This window comes from Bidens hawaiensis, unplaced genomic scaffold, assembly GCF_021521415.1.
Source record: "Bidens hawaiensis isolate Kalapana, Puna unplaced genomic scaffold, B.hawaiensis_p1.1 tig00033876_1, whole genome shotgun sequence".
Taxonomy (NCBI): domain Eukaryota; kingdom Viridiplantae; phylum Streptophyta; class Magnoliopsida; order Asterales; family Asteraceae; genus Bidens; species Bidens hawaiensis.
The window spans coordinates 78,659-98,760 of NW_027495839.1; the positions used below are offsets into that span (position 1 = coordinate 78,659).

At 38.4% G+C, this 20,102-nt stretch overlaps 1 protein-coding gene, 3 non-coding genes and 1 pseudogene across 4 annotated transcripts; 1 reads left to right on the forward strand and 4 right to left on the reverse strand.

The window, feature by feature from the left end:
• Positions 1–709: 709 nt before the first annotated feature.
• Positions 710–905, reverse strand: LOC143585525 (U2 spliceosomal RNA). Its single transcript, XR_013144554.1, has one exon. It is a non-coding gene; the product is annotated as a U2 spliceosomal RNA (small nuclear RNA).
• A 1,769-nt stretch (positions 906–2,674) lies between these two features.
• On the reverse strand, positions 2,675–2,843 carry LOC143585530 (U2 spliceosomal RNA; annotated as a pseudogene).
• An 861-nt stretch (positions 2,844–3,704) lies between these two features.
• On the reverse strand, positions 3,705–3,900 carry LOC143585527 (U2 spliceosomal RNA). The gene has a single exon (XR_013144555.1). It is a non-coding gene; the product is annotated as a U2 spliceosomal RNA (small nuclear RNA).
• A 1,791-nt stretch (positions 3,901–5,691) lies between these two features.
• On the reverse strand, positions 5,692–7,417 carry LOC143585518 (small ribosomal subunit protein uS10c-like). Its single transcript, XM_077067288.1, has 3 exons — positions 7,218–7,417; positions 7,077–7,127; positions 5,692–6,117 (listed from the first exon to the last, which is right to left on the reverse strand). Exons 1-3 carry the CDS (start codon positions 7,410–7,412, stop codon positions 5,806–5,808), a joined length of 558 nt encoding a protein of 185 aa, XP_076923403.1. The 5' UTR covers positions 7,413–7,417; the 3' UTR covers positions 5,692–5,805.
• A 1,039-nt stretch (positions 7,418–8,456) lies between these two features.
• LOC143585529 (U2 spliceosomal RNA) lies at positions 8,457–8,650 on the forward strand. The gene has a single exon (XR_013144557.1). It is a non-coding gene; the product is annotated as a U2 spliceosomal RNA (small nuclear RNA).
• The last annotated feature ends 11,452 nt before the right edge of the window (positions 8,651–20,102 follow it).

The following is a 20,102-nucleotide window of genomic DNA, read 5'->3' on the forward strand; positions in this document are numbered from 1 at the left end:
GGTATAATTGGAAACACATGTTCTAACCTAAGGCTTTTGTTAATGGACCAGGCTACCACTAGAATCTAGTATATAATAATTGGTTATTGATTGCTTAAAATAAATATCTAAACTTGATGTAACATGTTATAACATAAGCTTTCCTGATCATCATTTAATAATTGATGAATATGTTAATGATTAATAAGAGAGTACCTTGTGTGGGTCAGAAGACCTTAAAGAGAGGGTCATGACACTTAACATGTCTAAACAAGGTTGATATCAATTAGAAAGAATAATACCTTCTAAGGTCGACCGGGAAAAATAAAACGAACAAAGACAAATCACCATTAATAGCATCGAATGTTACCTTTTTCTTCTACCGGTTCTTGTGATTTGATTCAAAAGGCTATAGTTAGTATGAACAACCAAATAACACAACTTGTCACCTTATACTGCTCATCTTGAGCTGTTACCTTTTCATCACATGCTTGGTCCATAACTGCATTCGATATGTACGTACTTAGTGGTTGCATCTAATATAAGTTCCGCTGTTATAATAACTTATTGAGGAATACCAAAGAGATTATATAATAAATTGGGTACACCTAACAGACTCAGTGAAGACCTTAGGCATCTGATTGACACTCAAGTATTGCCTATAACAGACTAAAAAATGCCAAAACAAACAGCATAGGGGTGACAAACTGATAACTTTGACTGCAAATTGGAGGGGTGCGCCAGGCCTTGGTGGTAGTGTAAGACCAAGGCAACGCTTGAAGACCCAAGCAGCAAGCTACTTTGATGGGTCTTCACCCATAAAAAATAAGATTAATATCAAGTGAGCCGATGGCTCACATATCAGATATTAAACTGATAAGAACAGATACTACACTTGATCTTAGCCAAAAGGCCGAGAAAGGTATGCTTTATATCTTCTTAAGCCGCTGATTATATATGCAGCTCTTTCATATTTGTACTCTCCACTCAGTCGATGTGGGAGGGAATAGGAGTGACCTTTCTCCTTTTGAGTTTTCATCCCAGTTATGACACAAGTAATGCAGATTAATATCTTATCTATTAAAACTAGCTTTTCAAGATTTTTTAAATTAATGTCGACGAATGTCTAAAAAACTGTAAAAGCATAAAATGTTCATTAATTGATCGACCGCTACTCAACAATCAAAATCCATTTATAAAGGACTAAAGATAACTTACTTGATTCCTTCTCGCATTATTCATACCTTCACCCTGAAACTTACTGTTTCAAACTTAATATTGTGTTATTGTTGAAGGAAATATAAGTAGATGCATACAAATTACACTGATATTAAACTGTTAAAAGTACAAAACTACAAACTTTAGATATTGCTAGGAAGAACGAATTAGCTTATACGCTACAATTTTCCAAAAACCTTATCTACCCGACTAATTCCAGCTATGTTTTAACTCAAACAAGTAAACCTCATGGTTACATACAGAATGCAAAGTAATGTAAGAACACACATGGGGATCATATCATCTTTTCTAGGCATGTTTTTTCTTTTTCTTTTTTTTTTCCCCATTAAGTGCAAGTGAATATCGAGCATGGTAAACAGTGTAACAAACCTATTTTATTTATATAAACAACTTGTGGAAGCAATTTGTCTCTAGACGTGCAAGTTCCAATAATGACAACAATTAATTAGTGGTATAATTAGATTCGAACTATATATATATACAAAGTTACTTGATAATTTTGCTTCAAGTTCCATTGTAGACTCATTTGTTAAACTCAGAAACAATTTGCAACAAGTTCAGCAGGTCGTGCATAGTTATTTTTCGGCTTCTAAGACCCAAAACTTTGTTTAATAGAATCGGATTTACTATTCGAAAGGGGGTTGCAGCACAACTTGTTGTCCGGTTACCTACCACTATATTGTAATTTTTTCACTTTATTGAAGTTATTCCATGAATATATATATATATATATATATATATATATATATATATATATATATATATATATAAAATTTGCAATAGGAATTAATGGCACCACCTCTAAAAATTCTGGCAATTCTTCATATATTTGCCTCAGTTCATCCAGCTGCATCTTATTATGAAGAAAAGCACTCTCAAGAAAATGGAACACGGATATAAAGAAGTAAAAAGGGTGGTTAACGAATTAGCTTAATATTGTCCTTGACCTCGTCACAAAGTCCATCTTTCGCAGTTGTCTCACAAACCTGTCTTTACTTCTAATTACATAATTAACACCAATTATCTACAAAAATTACAATAAGAAAATAATTGTTAAAACTACAACAGATGTTGATCATTAGGCATAAGCAACATAAGTTGTTGATCATTAACATTCATGTCAATAGTCAACAACTAAGCAGATGCATAAAACGCAGCCCAATTGCTACAGTACATACTGACCTTAGGGAGTTGAATTTCTTCCATGAGAAAGAAATGAAAACAACAGACAAATTACATGATAAAGATGCAGAAAGAATAAATCTTCTGCAGTAAAATAGTAAATCATACTGACAAGACAGCAAAGTGACCAGCTTAAAGTTGATTTAAAATGCATTCATCAAATATTCTATTTGGATACACATAGCAGGCAACCCAACTCAAGCTACAGTAAATTTATGATTAACACACACCATTAAATAAAGTCACAAGACAATCAAAATTGAACTTTAATTTGGGGGGGTGTGCCAGGCCAAGGCTTTAGTGCTACACCAGGGCGACGCTTGAAGACCCAAGCAGCAAGCTACTTTGATGGGTCTTTCCCCATAAAATATAAGATTAATATCGTGTGAGCCATTAAGAACATATACTACACTTGATCTTAGCCAAAAGGCCGAGAAAGGTATGCTGTTTATATAGGTAGTCCTTTCATCTTTGTATTCTCCATACAGCGAATGTGGGACAGTAATTTCCCTATGGTTTTAACTCTTTTAGTAACTCTAAATCCTAACTAATAAATTTGCATTAAACTAAATCATTTTCTAAATGTGACTAGAACTTGTCGTCTCAACTAAAAGAAGCTAGCGTCGGTCGGTCATTCATACTCTTATCAATAGACCGTATTCCTTATCTTTGACCCTGATAACTATCGGCCATATAAAAACAAAACCTATGACATGTCTATTCGTATCTAAATATCAACACTCTTAATATGCAGGCACCTCACCTGCACCATTAAGAGTAAATACAAAGTATACTAGCACAGTATTCATCAAGGAAATAATGAATATTACCATTTAGTTATCAAGCAGCTAAGAGATATTATTCACTCTCATCAATAAACAAAATTCTTTCTCTAAAACTTACAACTTGTGTTGGCTACAGAAACAATCACTTGTGAAATGTTATTAATAAAATCAGCATTACAAGCCAGTTATATTCTCAAAGCGCTGTCAAAATCTCAGGTCTATGCATTGCAGTAGTAGATTTATTTAACATCGCCATCTTAGCAAAAGAAAGTAAAACATCAAGAGACATTAAATTCAACATTAAGGGAAAAAAAAAAGAATAGCCTGTTTGAAAGAAAAGCACACCAGCTTAAATGAAAAATTTACACAAAGGGCTGAATGCAAAGAAACATCTGTCAAATAAAACATTTATAGTTTTTTGTTACCTGTTTTATCAAATAAGATGTAAAATCCATTTATTAAGACAATCCAGAAACAGGCAGCACATTTTAATATAAGCAAAAATTCAACTTTAAATTGGAGGGGTGCGCCATGCCTTAGTGGTAGTGTAAGACCAAGGCGACACATGAAGACACAAGCAGCAAGCTACTTTGATGGGCCTTCCCCCATAAAAAATAAGATTAATATCGAGTGAGCCGATGACTCACATATCAAATATTAAACTGATAAGAACAGATACTACACTTGATCTTAGCCAAAAGGCCGAGAAAGGTATGCTTGTCATATCCATGGGCCGCTGATCATATAGGCCAGACTTTCATATATATATTCTTCACTCAGCCGATGTGGGATTGAGGAGAATGACTTTTTCCCTTTAGCTTTCATCTCTCCAGTTTAATACCATAACATAAAGCTAGCCAAATCGATAACCTCACTCTAAAAATTGTTGATTCAAACTCAAAGAACCCAGTGTTATCACAATTCAGATCAAAAGAAACAATTAAATGGAAAAAAATAAATCAAATGAAATTAGAAGGCAAAACCATCAGTATAGATGCATGTTATAAACTAATAAATCACCTGATGAGATGAATAAACAATGAATGTATGGCACTGCTTATGTACCTCGTTCTTAGCACAATGCGAGCGAATGATGATTCAGATGTTCGCTGTGATAGACAAAGAGGTGTGTTTGGCAGGTATGGTGTGGCGGGAAAACGAGTCGGCCCTGCCACGTAATTTTTATGGGATTAAACTAGATAAATATGCTAATCTCTATAACAAATTAACTAGTTGTTATGAAACCCCGCGTTGCGATGGCGGCATGGCGGAAACTCAGACATAAGTTCTGTTCGTTACGGTACCATCATAAAATATCCCACTCTCCAACACGCTGACTGGACGCTTACTGTACACTTGATAAAACCCATGTTGAAACCACCTAAGTCTGTTGTGGTTAAGGTGAGCGGGGGCTTCATCGACATTCCTTTTCTTTTCTTTTTTCTTTTTTTTGAAAATGTAAAATAACACTATAAAAGATATTTTTAAATAAAAGATATAAATTATATACTAGTTTTATATAAAAAAACAGCTCAAACTTATAAATATTATAAATTATATAAAGAACCCCAAATTTATACTAGTTTTATAAAACAGCAACCCAAACAATACAAATTATTATTATTATAAGAAACATAATATAATAAAAAGACATCAAGTAGAAAGAAAAATAATAATAAATCCCAAGTCCACCAAAAATTTGTCACTAACAAATAAAGTCCAAGTCCACCAAAGATTAGGCCAAGTGGGCTACCACCCATGCTCGCTAGAGGCCGTTATGGTGTTTGCGGGTAACGTGGTACTGGTCAAGGCTGAGGGATAGCGCCCCTGTTCACATGTGCACAACGGACAGTCTTATACGACACATTGACTGCTTGCATTAATGAGTTTTTAGTTCCAGCCACTGAAGGGGCTTATTCTCATGTCGAAGTTGGGCTATGGCAATGTCACGACGCTAACGGTTGTTCAAATAGTTCAAAGACAACACTCGTTGTCAAGACTAGTTCATCATCGTAACAAGCCTCCCATCTAGAGTTGGAGATTTTTTGTAGTTAGATTGGCGCCATTCCTCATGATCAGAAACGACGACGAGTGGCAACAATAACAGATATCTAGTGTAATTCACGATGTCACACCTCACAAAGAGTGCTCTAAACTTCTAATGCAACTCAAGCATTGAGTCGGCAGCACCGACACTCAAAGTTGAAAAAAGGAAGAACCAGACTTATAGAAAAAACCGACCAACTGTTGGTCAATGACAGAACATTAAACGTAAGAGAAAAGTGTAAAGTAGATGCAGTAACCTTTGTTCCCTCACGATCATCACCCGTCCCTTCAACAGATAAGTTGTAAAGTACAAAAGCTAGAAGTGATCGAAGAAAAGTGTTGTTGCACAGAAACATGAATGCTGATTTAACAGTCCATCTATAAACCACCAAGACACTCGCTTGTGGTCCAAAAGCCGATTTAAAATGCATGAACCATGATTTCAAGATTAAGCATTACAAACTACTTTACCAAGCGTCATTCCTTTAATCAACAAAATGATACAATTAACAAATTCACTACACAAAAGTGTCAAGTTGAAGAATTTATAACAAAAGGAACTCCAAATATGTTTTCAAAGCTTAACCTCAACATCAACACCAGCAGGAAGATCAAGCTGCATCAAAGAGTCAATTGTTTGTGCAGTCGGGTGTAGGATGTCTATGAGCCGTTGATGGGTTCGGATCTCAAAGTGGAATCTTGCATCTTTGTGAACATGAGGAGATTTAAGCACACAGTATATTCTCTTCTTGGTTGGCAATGGAACGGGCCCCATGGTCTTTGCGTTTGTTGTTCTAGCAGCATCCATGATCTGCTTGCACGAATCCTCGATTAAAGGCACCCAGTATGACCTCAGTTTAATCCTGATTTTCTGTTTTGGTGCTACCTAAGAAGCAATGAAGCCATTAAAAGTTTAAAACTAACATCTTGTTGAATGCTTGAATCATTTTAGTCACTACTCGTTAAACATGTTCATCTTTTAGGTCCAGTCTATACCGTATGAAAATTAAAAAAAATGGAACCACAAAGAATGTAAAAAAACGGAGTTTTCTTCTTACAAATGTGACTAGCAAATGTGAACCACACAATAATATGTGCTCGATAATCCATTTCTACAACGATCAAGTTCAATCACGTCCCAAATGCTCTAACTACATGCTAAAAAGCATGAAACAATCTTAGAATGTGGTCTGACAAATGTAAAATGGTGATGGTACTTATCATGATTCATTCATTTATATGAAACTCACCTTTTTTCATAAGACGTATTTTTTAATAAATATAACTAACCAAAAGACATCCAAGATTTTTTGCAGCAATGGTATGTCAAATCACCAATAATGAAGAATATGCAATAACGCCAAAGTTTTGAATATTGAATGTAAAATATGTAACTATGGGAATTTTGAATGTGCATTTTGAAGGTGATTATAGCCAACTCGAATGATCAGAATCAGATAAACAAAGTTTATCACAATTAGCCTAAAGTATGTAATTCGACATTTATCCCAACTTTCGGTTTTCTTCTTGCATTTATCTCTCCACATTTCACCGTAAATAATCAAAAAAAATCACAGCCCCCTTTCACCCAAACAATCAAATATAATTTTTGCAAAAATATCATTTCTTGACTCAACCCCATGAACCTAAATGCCAAATAAACCTAAAAGGAACACGGACTAAGGACTTTGTTTGCTACAGTTTCTCACACTTTTTTCTTGCATAAACCACAAATTCTACATAATTAACCTAAAAATAACCAACTAAACCACTTACATTGTCAAAAACCTACTCCATTCTATATCAAATCCACAACACCTTTAACATTAACCAGCAAAAACATACCTTTTCCGAATCCGAGCCCGCGATCCCAGTCGACGATTCCGGACCATCGGCCTAACAAACCAAACAAGCTCACATCATTTCAACCAACATAAAATAAAATAGTGCAAAAACATATACGGCAGCAGTCAAATTCAATTATACCTCAAGGGTTTGTTCCAAGGCTTCAGGAGCAGCAAAAACCCTTGTCGTGGAACAACGTTGTGGTTGAAACTGAAACTGAATCTTGGAGGTTAGTGAGGAGGCATTTGGGATGAAATGTACGGCAGAAAGCTTGGGTTTTGAAGAGGAATTGCATAAAGGAAATAAGGGTGCTGCTAAAGATGATGAAATTGACATATTTTTGAGTGATAATTTGAAGTGATCGGTGAATGTTTTGCAGACGGAGGAGAGTTATCCACAAAACAAAAGAAAGAGGTTCGGAGTGAGATAATGGAACCTATGGAGGGTGACAAATATCATCGGACCCGGGCTGGTTTGATCAACTTGGTATATGGGCTTGTCGTGAATATAAGCTGGATTCAGAGCCCAATATAGGATGAGCATCGGTAGCCCGACCCACTATCTCATTTTCTGGGATATGCTATAGATGCATAAATTGGGTATTTTCAGAACTGAAACCGGGTAGAAACCGTAAGTCAAGAACCGGGTCAGGAAAGAACTCCGGGTTTTGACCCGGTATTGGTGGAACCGGTTCCAGCGAGTCCAGCTCCACTTCCAGGTACGATTTTTCTTAGGAACCAAAACCCACGAGTCGGGTAGGGTCGGGCCCATAACCGGTTTATTGCCCACCTCTATTATGGGAAAAATGCATCGCCCAAAGGACCACTACTATAAAACCCAGTTGGGATCGGATTTGAATTTGAGACATTGTGGCCTCCTGCCCAAATCTTGATTTCTCCTTCAATGTCAGTTGGCAAGCTATGTGTTCTACCAATAATTCACTATTCACTTATGTTAAAACCCTTCTCTCATATTTTTTAATCTATACTTCAATTCAATTATTGCACATGCACAAGCCTTCACTAACTACGTATATACAAGCCCCTAATGTTAAAGAAGAAAGTGAACAAGGCCATCATTTCCACGAAGCCAAAGTGAGTGATGAAGGGGTTGGCCAAGTGTCCCCCGCTCACCATTCACATGCCATGTCACTTCCCATTTGATCTTCTTGCGACCATAGCACATTGCCTCAGAAGAAAATAAGAAAATACTTAAAAGTTTGCAATAAGAAATTAGAGATTGGTTAATTTTAACATAAAACATGATTTAAGAAGAACTTTTTTCATTGTGTGGAGAAATTACCGTCCCACATTGGCTGTGTGGAGAATACAAAGATGAAAGGACTACCTATATAAACAGCAGCCTAAGAAGGGAATAAGCATACCTTTCTCGGCCTTTTGGCTAAGATCAAGTGTAGTATCTGTTCTTATCAGCTTAATATCTGATATGTGAGCATCGTTTCACTTGATGTCAATCTTGTTTTTTATGGGGAAAAACCCATCACAATAGCTTGCTATTGGGGTCTTTGAGGGTTGCATTGGTGCTGCACTATTCCTTGGCCTGGCGTGCCCCCCCAATTTAAATTTAAATTGTAGCTCATGTTTATTTTTGTTTACTATATTAATATAATAATGCTATAAATGAAGTTATTATAGATGTTGAACTTGAGAATGTCTCTTCATGCTCTACTTTCTTTTGCTGAGATGGGGGATGTTAAAATAGATCTACTACTGAAATGCACAAACCTGAGATTTTGACAGCATTTTGAGAATTGAGGACATGCATATACTAGGAAAAAAAGAGCCTTTTACTGTCATGTAGTTAAATGCAATCGTTAAATGTTAATACCTACGTTATCAGGTGACTCCCTTGATCGTATACGCAAGTTCAAGAGTGAATAATGTTGCTTCGCAGCTTTAAAACTACACAGCAAGAGCATATAATTTCCTTGTATTGTAAGTTTGTAACGCAAGTTGAGCATGCGGACGATTGCCCAATAAGGTTTTACTGAATACCGTACACGTTACAAACTGGTATCTTTAATGGTCGTGACCCTAACGTGAACCCTCGATAACATCGATCCATTGTCATGAAGATCTAACCAAAGTTTGTTTTTTAGTGTCCTAGTTTGATGAGGTTAAAGGCCTGATTTTGGTGATTTTAGAGGCTAAATCATGCTATATATTTCACTATTTTAGTAATTGGCAGTTTTGGTTGGTACATGTCTTGCATTGTCTTAAAAGTGTTGTATAGGAGATCTCCATACTTTAGGTAAACCTGGAAATGGTTTTGGTTAGCCCACGTACGTCTTGCATTGCCTCTAAAAAATAAAATTTAGTTATACTTTATTGTCTATTCTCGGTTCTTAATCACATGAACAAAAGTGCTGGCTTTTGGGGAGATATTTAGGTTAAGGGTCGGGAACAAAATCATTTTCGATGGTGGGTTATAAAGCCACCACTGAGAATAAATGGCATTCATTATGTGTCTGTTGACTTTTTCAATGGTAATAAACAAGCAGTTCAATCAAGTTGGAAGGAAAAATGATGGTGGTGGACCTGGTGGTCCTTAGAAGAGAACATGAGGGGTTGGGGCCAAGTGAGTATGTTAAAATGTAATTTATTATTAATAAAATATTGTTTTTTAATGTAGAGTTGAAAGGTCTAGGTAATATTGATGGGGAATTTTTCAAAATGGTAATGAGGTTGGGTTTCTTAAGTTTAATTATCACTTACAATATTTTAGGAGGCTATGAGTGGCTCAATGATTGAGATCTTTGTGATCTCAAGTTCAATTCTAAGTGTATCCGGGTTTTACCATCAGTGGACCTTTGGGCGGGTGGGTTTTCTTTGGAATCGAAGATAACTTGGAGGCTCTTAAGGGTTCCGTACGGCTGGGTTGGACCAGCTGGCGGTGGCCTTTAGCCATTGGGTCACCCCCGTACGAAGTAACTAGACATTCTATGTTTGTTGGCCGTTCAGAAAAAAAATATTCATGGAGAATTTTTCAAAATAGCCAAGTTTTTTTCAACTTTAGCCATTAAATAGTCATCACAAAGACACAAACTGTTGGATCTAATGGAACTCATTAAAAACTGTCGGATCTGACGGAATTCGTTAAAGAACCATCGGATCCAACGAAAATTTTCATCTCCTACCTCTCAAACCCTAAAACACTATAACCAACCTCAATCTCATGTATCTTATTTCTCCAAAAAATCAAACAAATTCATGGTATAAATCGCTTAGTTTTTCAAGGTTAAGATAACCATAGTGTCTGTTTTCCTCAAATCACATCTATTGTTGAGAAATTTGTGCAAGAAAGTGACGAATCTTAGATTTTCGGTTTGGGGTTTTTGATGTAGTGAATTGAACACTATGATTGTGTTCTCCTCGAAAAACTAAACGATTTACACTATGGATTTGCTTGATTTTGTGGAGAAAAAGGAAACATGGAGATGAAGGTTGGTTATGGAGGTTTACGGGTTGAGAGGTAGGAGATGAAAAATTCCGTCAGATCCGACAGTTCTTTAACGAAGTCCGTCGGATCCGTTAATATGTTTACACAGTGAAATTTTACAGGTTAACAAATTCCGTCGGTGGTTGATGAAATTTCGTCGGATCCAACGGAAAAATGGTTGTTTTGGGTATTTTTTTCAAAACCATGGCTAAAGTTGAAAAGGGTCAAAAATGGTTATTCTAGGAATTTTCCCAATATTGATTCCCATATTTACAAAGTTTGTGTCAAAGACTTTGTACCGGTGCTAGAAGAGGGCGGATCCAATTAAGATCAGTCTTGGTAACGATACAATGTCGGTTTTCCTTTTCTTGGATCATAATATGAACTACAATCACATAAATTCGTTAGAGGGTTTCTAGGCTTAAAGCCTCGTTGATACCCAACTCATTTGAGACACATCATAAACCAAAACCCATATGTTTGTAGTGTTGTAAACTTACTAGGTGCTAATCGGGCGGCAGGCTACCGAGTATGACAGGTTTATATATAATTTTTCAAATACGTATAATTTTTTACATACTTCAAAGATTTTGACCAAATATGACTGATTTTGGCCATTTTCACCCAACTTTCACCCATTTTCACTCGAGTTCAACGGGTCACGCATAGTAATGCTATCCTCCAAGATCAGCGAATGTAGTTTTTAAAACATTGAGTTTTGCAATTCAAAAAGGGGGTAGCAGCATAGCATGTTGTCCGTTTGCCTTCTGTTTTGATGTAATCACTACTTTGCTTATTACAAATAAGCCAATTATTAATTTATGTCATATTTTGCTGAAATTTAGTCAGTAGCTCACCGATTACAACTGGTCACCGACTAATACTGATTTTTACAGCACCATGCGTGTGGATTGCCTAATTTAAGTTAATCTCTTTTATATATGAGCTAGTTTGGTTTTAACTTTAAATAGCTTGGCTTTTGCCTACCAAAAATTGACCCATTTGGCTTGGCTAAAAAATATAGCTATGGTTTCAATGGTAACTTAATAATAAGACTATTCGCAACCTAACAAATGCACTCATAACATGCAGGTCTAGTCAGCATGCCACATCATATTTTCACTCATTCTTCTCTTTGCACTACCATACCCATTCTTCCCATATGTAATCATATTATTTTCACGCCATCATTACTTTTAAAATAAATTAAGTAATTAAATAGTTAAATAAAACTATTTTTTATAATGGAGATTATTAATTTATAATTAAATAATTATGTAGTTAAATAGTTGTATTTCAAATTAAGTATAACGTATTTTAAATCACATAATTAAACATATGTCTATATAATATATAATTAATTTATGAACTATTTAAATATTGACAGTGACGGATCTAAAACAAAATCTCAGGGGTAGCGTTTAAATTTTTTTATTACCGTGTTTTATATAATATAAATAAAACAAAAATAGAAACACATTAATAAATTTAAGCACATGGGTTGCAGATTTCTCTTATTCGGTTTTTGAACGCTTGAAATTGAGCCACTACAACATCTTCTTTTACTTTATCAAACGTTTCTTTTTCGACCGCACAAACTAGATCATTGTTCAAATACCCATCACCCATTTGATTACGCAAATCCGTCTTGATAAGCTTTATTTTAGAAAAACACCTTTCAACGGTTATGATTGCAACCGGTAAAACCAACACTAGCTTCAATGTACGGTAAACCGGAAAGCACGCAACTTTTCCTTTGGTTTATCGAATATTGATGCTAGCGTTGGTTTTACCGATTGTAACCGCAACTGTTGAAAGGGGGTTTTTTTTTCTAAAACGAAGCTAGGGAGTCCAGGTTTCATTTCAAACTAGCCTCCTGGACTAAACCTACAATCTTAATAGAATTTGCGCAATTGAATGGGTTATTAGTATTTGAACAATGCTTTAATTTTTGCGGTCGAAAAAGAAACTGTGACATTCGTCAATTTCGGGTCTTGTTTGTATTCGTTTTTGTATTTGTTTATTATGTAAACCGACCCGATTTGTAAACCGAAGCTTATGTTATAATCAAAATGATGGATTTATGTTACAATATTGTTTCACACTTGTTGGGTCTTGAAAACATCCTATTTTTATTTTTATTTATTTATTTATTTATTTATTTTTTTGTTGTTTTGTGTTTTTGTCTTTATCCATTTTGCATGAAAACTCTTGTGTCTCACACCCATATTTGACCACCAACAGTACCCTATATACACACCACCTTTCCTCTTCATTTTCCCTTGCTACAACTCCAAAAAAAAAAAACTCTCTCAAACATCAAAGATTCAAGGTTATCTTCTTAAGTGTTTTTGAAGGATTTTGGTCTTTCATCTTAATTAGTGTGACAACTGCCCAATCCGACCCGACCCAGGTACCCGTTTTCGAATCCGATTCTTTTTTTTATAATTTAAATTTGATTATTAATCTTTGTAAAATTAACATTAAATAAATTATATATATTTTTATATTACTTACTAATAATAATAATTCCTTTTCGCCGTCCCGCCCTTTTCTCTCTTGTCGCCGTCCCGCCTCCCTTTTTCTCTCTTGTCGCCGTCCCGCCCCTCTGCTTAACCCTTGCGCCTTGAACCCCCCCTTTTCTAACTCTTTGCTTGTCCTTTGGTTCTTCCCGCCTAAGGATGTCTGCGCAGCTCCACGCGCCAGACTCCTTACAAGGAAGCCTGCGTGAAGACCAACTGTTCCTGCGATACGCGAGGCGAACTGTTCCCACAGCGCGCTAAGAATGGTAGTTCTTCCCGCGGCGCGCTAAGGATTATAGTTCTTCCCGCGGCGCGCTAAGAATTGTAGTTCTTCCCGCGACGCGCTAAGGATTGTAGTTCTTCCCGCGACGCGCTAAGGATTATAGTTCTTCCCGCGGCGCGCTAAGAATTGTTCTCTGTCTGCCTCCGCCCTCGCGCGCGCTCGAGTCTTCTCGCGCTAGACCTTAAGTCTTTTCTTCTGTTTAAGTCAGCCTGTATGTTTTTGAAATATCTTATCTTTTGTAAGAGCACTGTAGGTCAGTTCCGACATCTGTCCGAAAAGCCACTTTCGGCGCAGCATGCGCACCAATCCTATTGGTTGACAGAAAAAGTGACTGACATAATCTTTTGAAATCTTCTTTTGCATGTCTTGAACAGTGTTTTATCTGACACCTCCCATGCTTTGATCTGTAACCTGTCAGCTTTTCCCCATCCCCTGCAGCTGCCAGCATATCTTTTGATATCTTTTGCTTTTGTTTTCTTGTGCTTTTTAGTATCTTTTGCTTGATTTGATAAGATCTTTTCCCCTTTTCAAGGGATTGTGTTCCCTTGGGTTTTTCCTATAAATTAAGCTAATTTTATTAACACTTCACACACTACACTTAAACACTCCCCAATTCTCTCTCCCTTTGCTCTCTGCCGTAGTTTCCTCAGCAGCGCCACTCCTCTCTTTGCCTCCGTCTTCTCTTCTGTTCTGCCCAGAATCTCGGTAAATATAAATATATATATTTTGTTTTAATTTGTTTAACTAACAAAAATCGATACTTACTGCATATATTCAAGACATAAAAAAAAACAATCGTTAAACCAATAACCTCTTATTTATAGGTTAACTTGCGCTTGTTTAAAAGTTGGTTCTTGCATTATCTTTCAACACACCTTTTACAGGTGAGTAATCTCGTACTTAATCCCCTTTTATTTTTAACGTTTTGGGATGTTCATGTGTTCGTACAACTTGAGTCTTAAACTTGTTTATGAAATTTATGTGCGCAAAACCCCATGTGTTATGGATGTTTACTTGGCTGTTTATTTGTATATGTGAATCATTAACCGCTTTGTTCGGCCTATTCCGAAGTTTTCATGGATCCATTAGATGAACACGAGAGACCTATCGTTTACGGTTTTCTTGTTTTGTTTACACATGCACGTATGATTTCTTGTTTTGGTGCTCGATTGGGAGCACGGATTGAACTATGAGCTATGATCTATTTAGGCTTGATCACAATCTGATTACACCCTATGTTAAACCCCAGTTAAGCACATGTTGCGCGCAGTGTTTGTTATTATCTATTTATATCTATTAAACTTGATTTCTCACCGACACGCAAGTGTTGACGTTTTATTTTAACACATGTTCAGGTTTGCTGTAGCTGCTTTTGGGAATCTCAAGGACACGTAGGATGTTTTCTTTTTCTTTGGACTTAGATTAAAATGTAACAAGACAAATTATGTTATTTGAATATTTTAAGTTATGATATGATTTATGTTACTTTACGATTTGTGTTCTGCGCTGTGCGCAATGAAAATGTATTTATTAAATATTGGCACCCAAATAGTGTCACGAGTAATGAAACAATACGTGGCGCCCCGATGTATAATCCGCCATCGGTCGGGGTGTTACAGATTGGTATCAGAGCTCCGTGACTTTAGGATAGGTGGTTAGACGTAACGACCTAGAATACCTAAGAGTCCCTTCTCGCACATGAGAAATATCTCATGTTTGCGCGCTAATTGTTAATTACTCGATATTTATAAAATATGCTTGCGCATACGCAGCACATGATTTCATGTTTTATTCGCGATCTTTCGATTTTTATTGTTAAATTTCAATTCATTTCTTTACTTGCATATTCGTTTGTTGTTGAGACTTAACATTGAAAATCCGAAAAGTCATGGTGATACATGAATAGTTGATTTTCAATCCCCATTAACTTTATGTTTTAAATTGAAGATTTGAAAAGTCATGGTGATACATGAATTGTCAATCTCCAATATTCATTTACTCGATATTTTAAATTGAAGATTTGAAAAGTCATGGTGATACATGAATTGTCAATCTCCAATATTCATTTACTCGATATTTTAAATTGAAGATTTGAAAAGTCATGGTGATACATGAATTGTCAACCTTCAATGCTCATTTACTCGTATATTTTAAATTGAAGATTTGAAAGGTCATGGTGATACATGAATTGTCGATTTTCAATTTGAATTCATTACCTGTATTAAGTTTGCATTTAAATTCATATTTTACTTCAAAACTTGATAGCATTTAACTCCGCGAAACAAGTTTTACGACGATATACTTTGCGCTAAAACGATTTCCCATACCAAGATATTAACAAAAAAAAAATTAAAACTTTTATAGAATGCCTCCGCTATCAGCTCGTTATCAGAGGAGAGAAGCCTCGCGCAGACGTATGCAGCGTCGTTCCCAGGAAATGGCCGCCGCAATAGCCCAAGCCTTAAACCAAAATAATACCAACCCCTCCGGATACAATATTAAATCCTTTAATGCGGGTAACCCTCCGAAATTCACAGGGCTTGAAGGAGCCACCGTAATACTCCAATGGCTCGAGAAAATTGAGAACACCTTCCTCCATACCCAATGCCCTCCAGACCGACGAACCTTATACGCCTCAAGTGTCCTAGAATCAAGGGCGCTTACTTGGTGGAACGGAGTAGCTCACGCGCGTGGCGCAGAGGCTGCTTCTAGCATGCTCTGGGAGAAATTCAAGGAACTTTTGACTAGAGAATTCTGCCCTCCCAACGAAATAAAGCGCCTTGAGGAGGAATTTTGGAACTTGAAACAGTACAGTGGCGAAGCGCGCGAGTACGCTACGCGCTTCCACGAACTAAGTTTGCTTGTCCCGCACCTAGTTACCCCTTCCCGCCGAGCCATCGAGAAGTTTCTTGGGGGTCTCCCCATAGAAATTCAAGATTCTGTATGGGCCAGGAACCCAGCAACCCTCTCTGACGCCATCGAGTTGGCCGCTGTGCTCAGCGACAACCATGTCAGGGCAGGAACCCTGTTCCTGCGGGGAGCCGAGAAGACCAAACTCACCAAGACTGTCCCAGAACCAACAGAAACCAAGCCAGAACCCTCAAACCGTAACAACCTCAAGCGCAGGCGCAAACATCAAGCCTACGCGCTTACCAACCCGCTCGTTGTCCAGCAACCCGCCTACCAACCTCCAGTATACGCTCCTAACCCACTGTCAACCTACCCAACACCCCCTGTAGTCCATAACTATGCCTTAACCAATCCCGCACTCCCTACCCCGTCAACTAAGAAACCTTACACAGGAAACCAACCCTTTTGCCCAACCTGTAGACTTCACCATCCAACTCAAGTCCCGTGCCGACAATGTAACCGATGTGGCCGTACTGGTCACACTGCTGAGAACTCTAGAGTCCTTCCCGTCAACCCAATCTCGCAAACACCACCAACCTACCCGCTAAACCCACAACCAACATACCCTAATCCAAGACCCAGGTCGTGCTATAACTGCGGTGACCCCAGTCATTTCCGGAACGCGTGCCCGAGACTGCAAGTACAAATTACGCAAGCTAATCCGGTTAACCAAATTTCAAACCAAGTGACGCGCGGACGAGCTTTTAATATAACCGCGCCCCAAGCGCAAGCGAATAATGACGTGGTTAATGGTACATTTTTACTTAACGGACAATATGCATCTATACTTTTTGATACTGTCGCCGATAGAAGTTTTATTTCTCGCGCATTTGAACAAAAACTTGCGCGACCACGAGTAAACTTAAACGAAAACTTTTCAGTTGAATTGGCTAATGGTGAAACTATTTTAATAAACTCCGTGATCAAAGATTGCACGCTTAACCTTAATGAACATGATTTTCTAATCGACCTCATTCCCATGCCCCTTGGAAGTTTTGATGTGATTATTGGAATGGACTGGCTCTCGCAAAATCGCGCCGAAGTAATCTGCGCCAAGAAGTTGATTCGCATTCCTCGGAAAAATGGTCAAGATCTTATTATCTACGGCGAGAAACCATCTAACGGTCTTAAACTTATGTCATGCACTGAAGCCCGAAGACTTTTGCGGAAGAAATGTGTAGCGTTCTTAGCTCATGTGGTCAAACCCGATGAAGGAAAGAAGAAACTTTCTGAAATTCCCATCGTGCGTGACTTTCCTGAAGTCTTCCCCGATGATCTTTCTGGTTTACCTCACGCTCGGGAAGTCGAGTTTCGTGTTGATCTTGTCCCTGGTGCATCTCCCGTAGCCAAATCTCCTTATCGACTTGCACCCGCTGAAATGCAAGAATTGGCAAGTCAACTTCAATAGTTGACCGATAAAGGATTCATTCGCCCTAGCTCTTCGCCGTGGGGTGCTCCGGTGTTGTTCGTTAAAAAGAAAGACGGTTCGTTTCGCATGTGTATCGATTACCGCGAGCTGAACAAGCTCACCATTAAGAACCGGTATCCCTTACCGCGTATTGACGACCTCTTTGACCAACTCCAAGGTGCCTCTTGTTTCTCCAAAATCGATCTCCGTTCTGGCTATCACCAGTTGCGTATCCGCGAAGAGGATATTCCCAAGACTGCTTTTCGAACCCGCTACGGTCATTTTGAATTCTTGGTCATGCCCTTCGGTTTAACCAACGCACCCGCTGTCTTCATGGATCTAATGAACCGGGTGTGTAGGCCTTTCTTGGACCGATTCGTGATCGTGTTTATCGATGACGTTCTGGTATATTCCAAAACCAAGGCCGAGCATGAACAACATCTTCTGTTGGTGTTGCAAAAGCTTCGAACCGAACAACTCTATGCCAAACTCTCCAAGTGTGAGTTTTGGTCGGATGAAGTACAGTTTCTTGGTCATGTTGTAAACAAGATGGGTATTCATGTCGACCCATCCAAAATTGAAGCAATCAAGAACTGGATTACACCGTCCACTCCTACCGAAATCCGTTCCTTTTTGGGCTTAGCTGGTTACTACCGGCGATTCATCTCGAACTTCTCAAAAATCGCCTTGCCTTTAACAGCATTAACGCACAAAGGCAAACCGTATATTTGGGGCTCGAAGCAAGAAGAAGCCTTTCAAGCGCTCAAGCAATTGTTGTGCGAAGCTTCTGTTCTAGCGTTACCTGAGGGTACTGATGACTTTGTCGTTTATTGTGATGCCTCCAACCAAGGTCTCGGTTGTGTACTTATGCAACGAGGCAAGGTTATCGCTTACGCGTCTAGGCAACTCAAAATTTATGAAAAGAATTATACGACTCACGACCTCGAACTTGGTGCAGTTGTATTTGCCTTAAAAATATGGAGACACTACCTCTATGGGACTAAGTGTATCATTTACACAGACCATAAAAGCCTTCAGCACATTTTTGATCGAAAGGAACTTAACATGAGACAACGCCGATGGAACGAACTTATCAGCGATTACGATTGTGAGATCCGATATCACCCTGGAAAGGCTAATGTGGTAGCCGATGCGCTCAGCCGCAAACCCAGTCAACTCAACTGTATCTTGCCGCGCACGCAGCTTCACTTCGCGCCGATCCAAAGCGATCTTGAATCGCGCATTCGCGACGCGCAGCGCGCATCTATCAGCAAAGGCAACCTACGCGCCGAGTTAGCGTGTGGTGCAGAAGCGCATCTAGTCCCTAACCTGAACGGAACTCTCTGTTATCTCAATCGCATCTGGATCCCCAATGATGAGAATCTTCGCTCTGTCATACTGAGTGAAGCGCACAAAACTCGGTATTCCGTTCATCCTGGTGCTGACAAAATGTACAAAGATTTGCGCCTTTCTTATTGGTGGCCTGGTATGAAAAAGGATATTGCTGTGTTCGTAGCTAAATGCCTAACTTGTTCTAAGGTAAAGGCTGAACATCAACGCCCATCTGGTTTGCTCGAACAACCTGAAATTCCTACGTGGAAATGGGAAAGTATAGCAATGGACTTTATCACCAAGTTACCCTTGACCGCAAGCAAACATGATAGCATTTGGGTAATAGTGGATCGATTGACCAAGTCTGCCCACTTTCTGCCCATTCGTGAAACCTACCGTGTTGAACAACTTGCGCATCTTTATGTCAAAGAAATTGTCTGCCGTCATGGTACTCCCTTGAGCATCATATCCGATCGCGATGGCCGTTTTATATCTCGCTTTTGGAAATCTCTCCAATCTGCGTTAGGAACTCGTTTGGACATGAGTACTGCATATCATCCTCAGACTGACGGACAGTCTGAGCGAACCATCCAAACCCTTGAGGATATGCTTCGATCTTGTGTTCTTGATTTTGGAGGTAATTGGGATTCACACCTACCTCTGATCGAGTTCTCTTATAATAACAGCTATCATTCCAGCATCGGTATGGCCCCATTTGAAGCACTTTACGGTCGAAAGTGCCGTTCACCGATTTGTTGGAACGAAGTGGGTGAAGTTCAAATCACAGGACCCGAACTAGTTCAAGAGACAACCGATAAAATCGCCAAGATCCGTGATCATCTGCTGACTGCCAGAAGCCGACAGAAGAGTTACGCAGATCGCAGGCGGAAGCCTCTCGAATTTCTAGTTGGTGATCTTGTTCTCCTCAAAGTGTCGCCCTGGAAGGGTGTTGTCCGCTTTGGGAAGAAAGGTAAGCTTGCACCTCGTTATGTTGGTCCATTCAAGATTCTTGCGAGGGTGGGAAAAGTTGCCTACAAACTGGACCTGCCGCCCGCGCTCAGCAATGTGCATCCAACTTTCCATGTATCCAATCTCAAGAAATGTTTAGCTGA

Bases quoted from the DNA above. Each gene is read 5' to 3' on its own strand.
- LOC143585518 (XM_077067288.1), bottom strand. From the start codon at position 7,412: ATGTCAATTTCATCATCTTTAGCAGCACCCTTATTTCCTTTATGCAAT. The intron at 7,128-7,217 runs GTATAATTGAAT...TTGGTTTGTTAG, and splicing joins CCTTGGAACAAACCCTTGAG to GCCGATGGTCCGGAATCGTC. The intron at 6,118-7,076 runs GTATGTTTTTGC...ATTGCTTCTTAG, and splicing joins CGGGCTCGGATTCGGAAAAG to GTAGCACCAAAACAGAAAAT.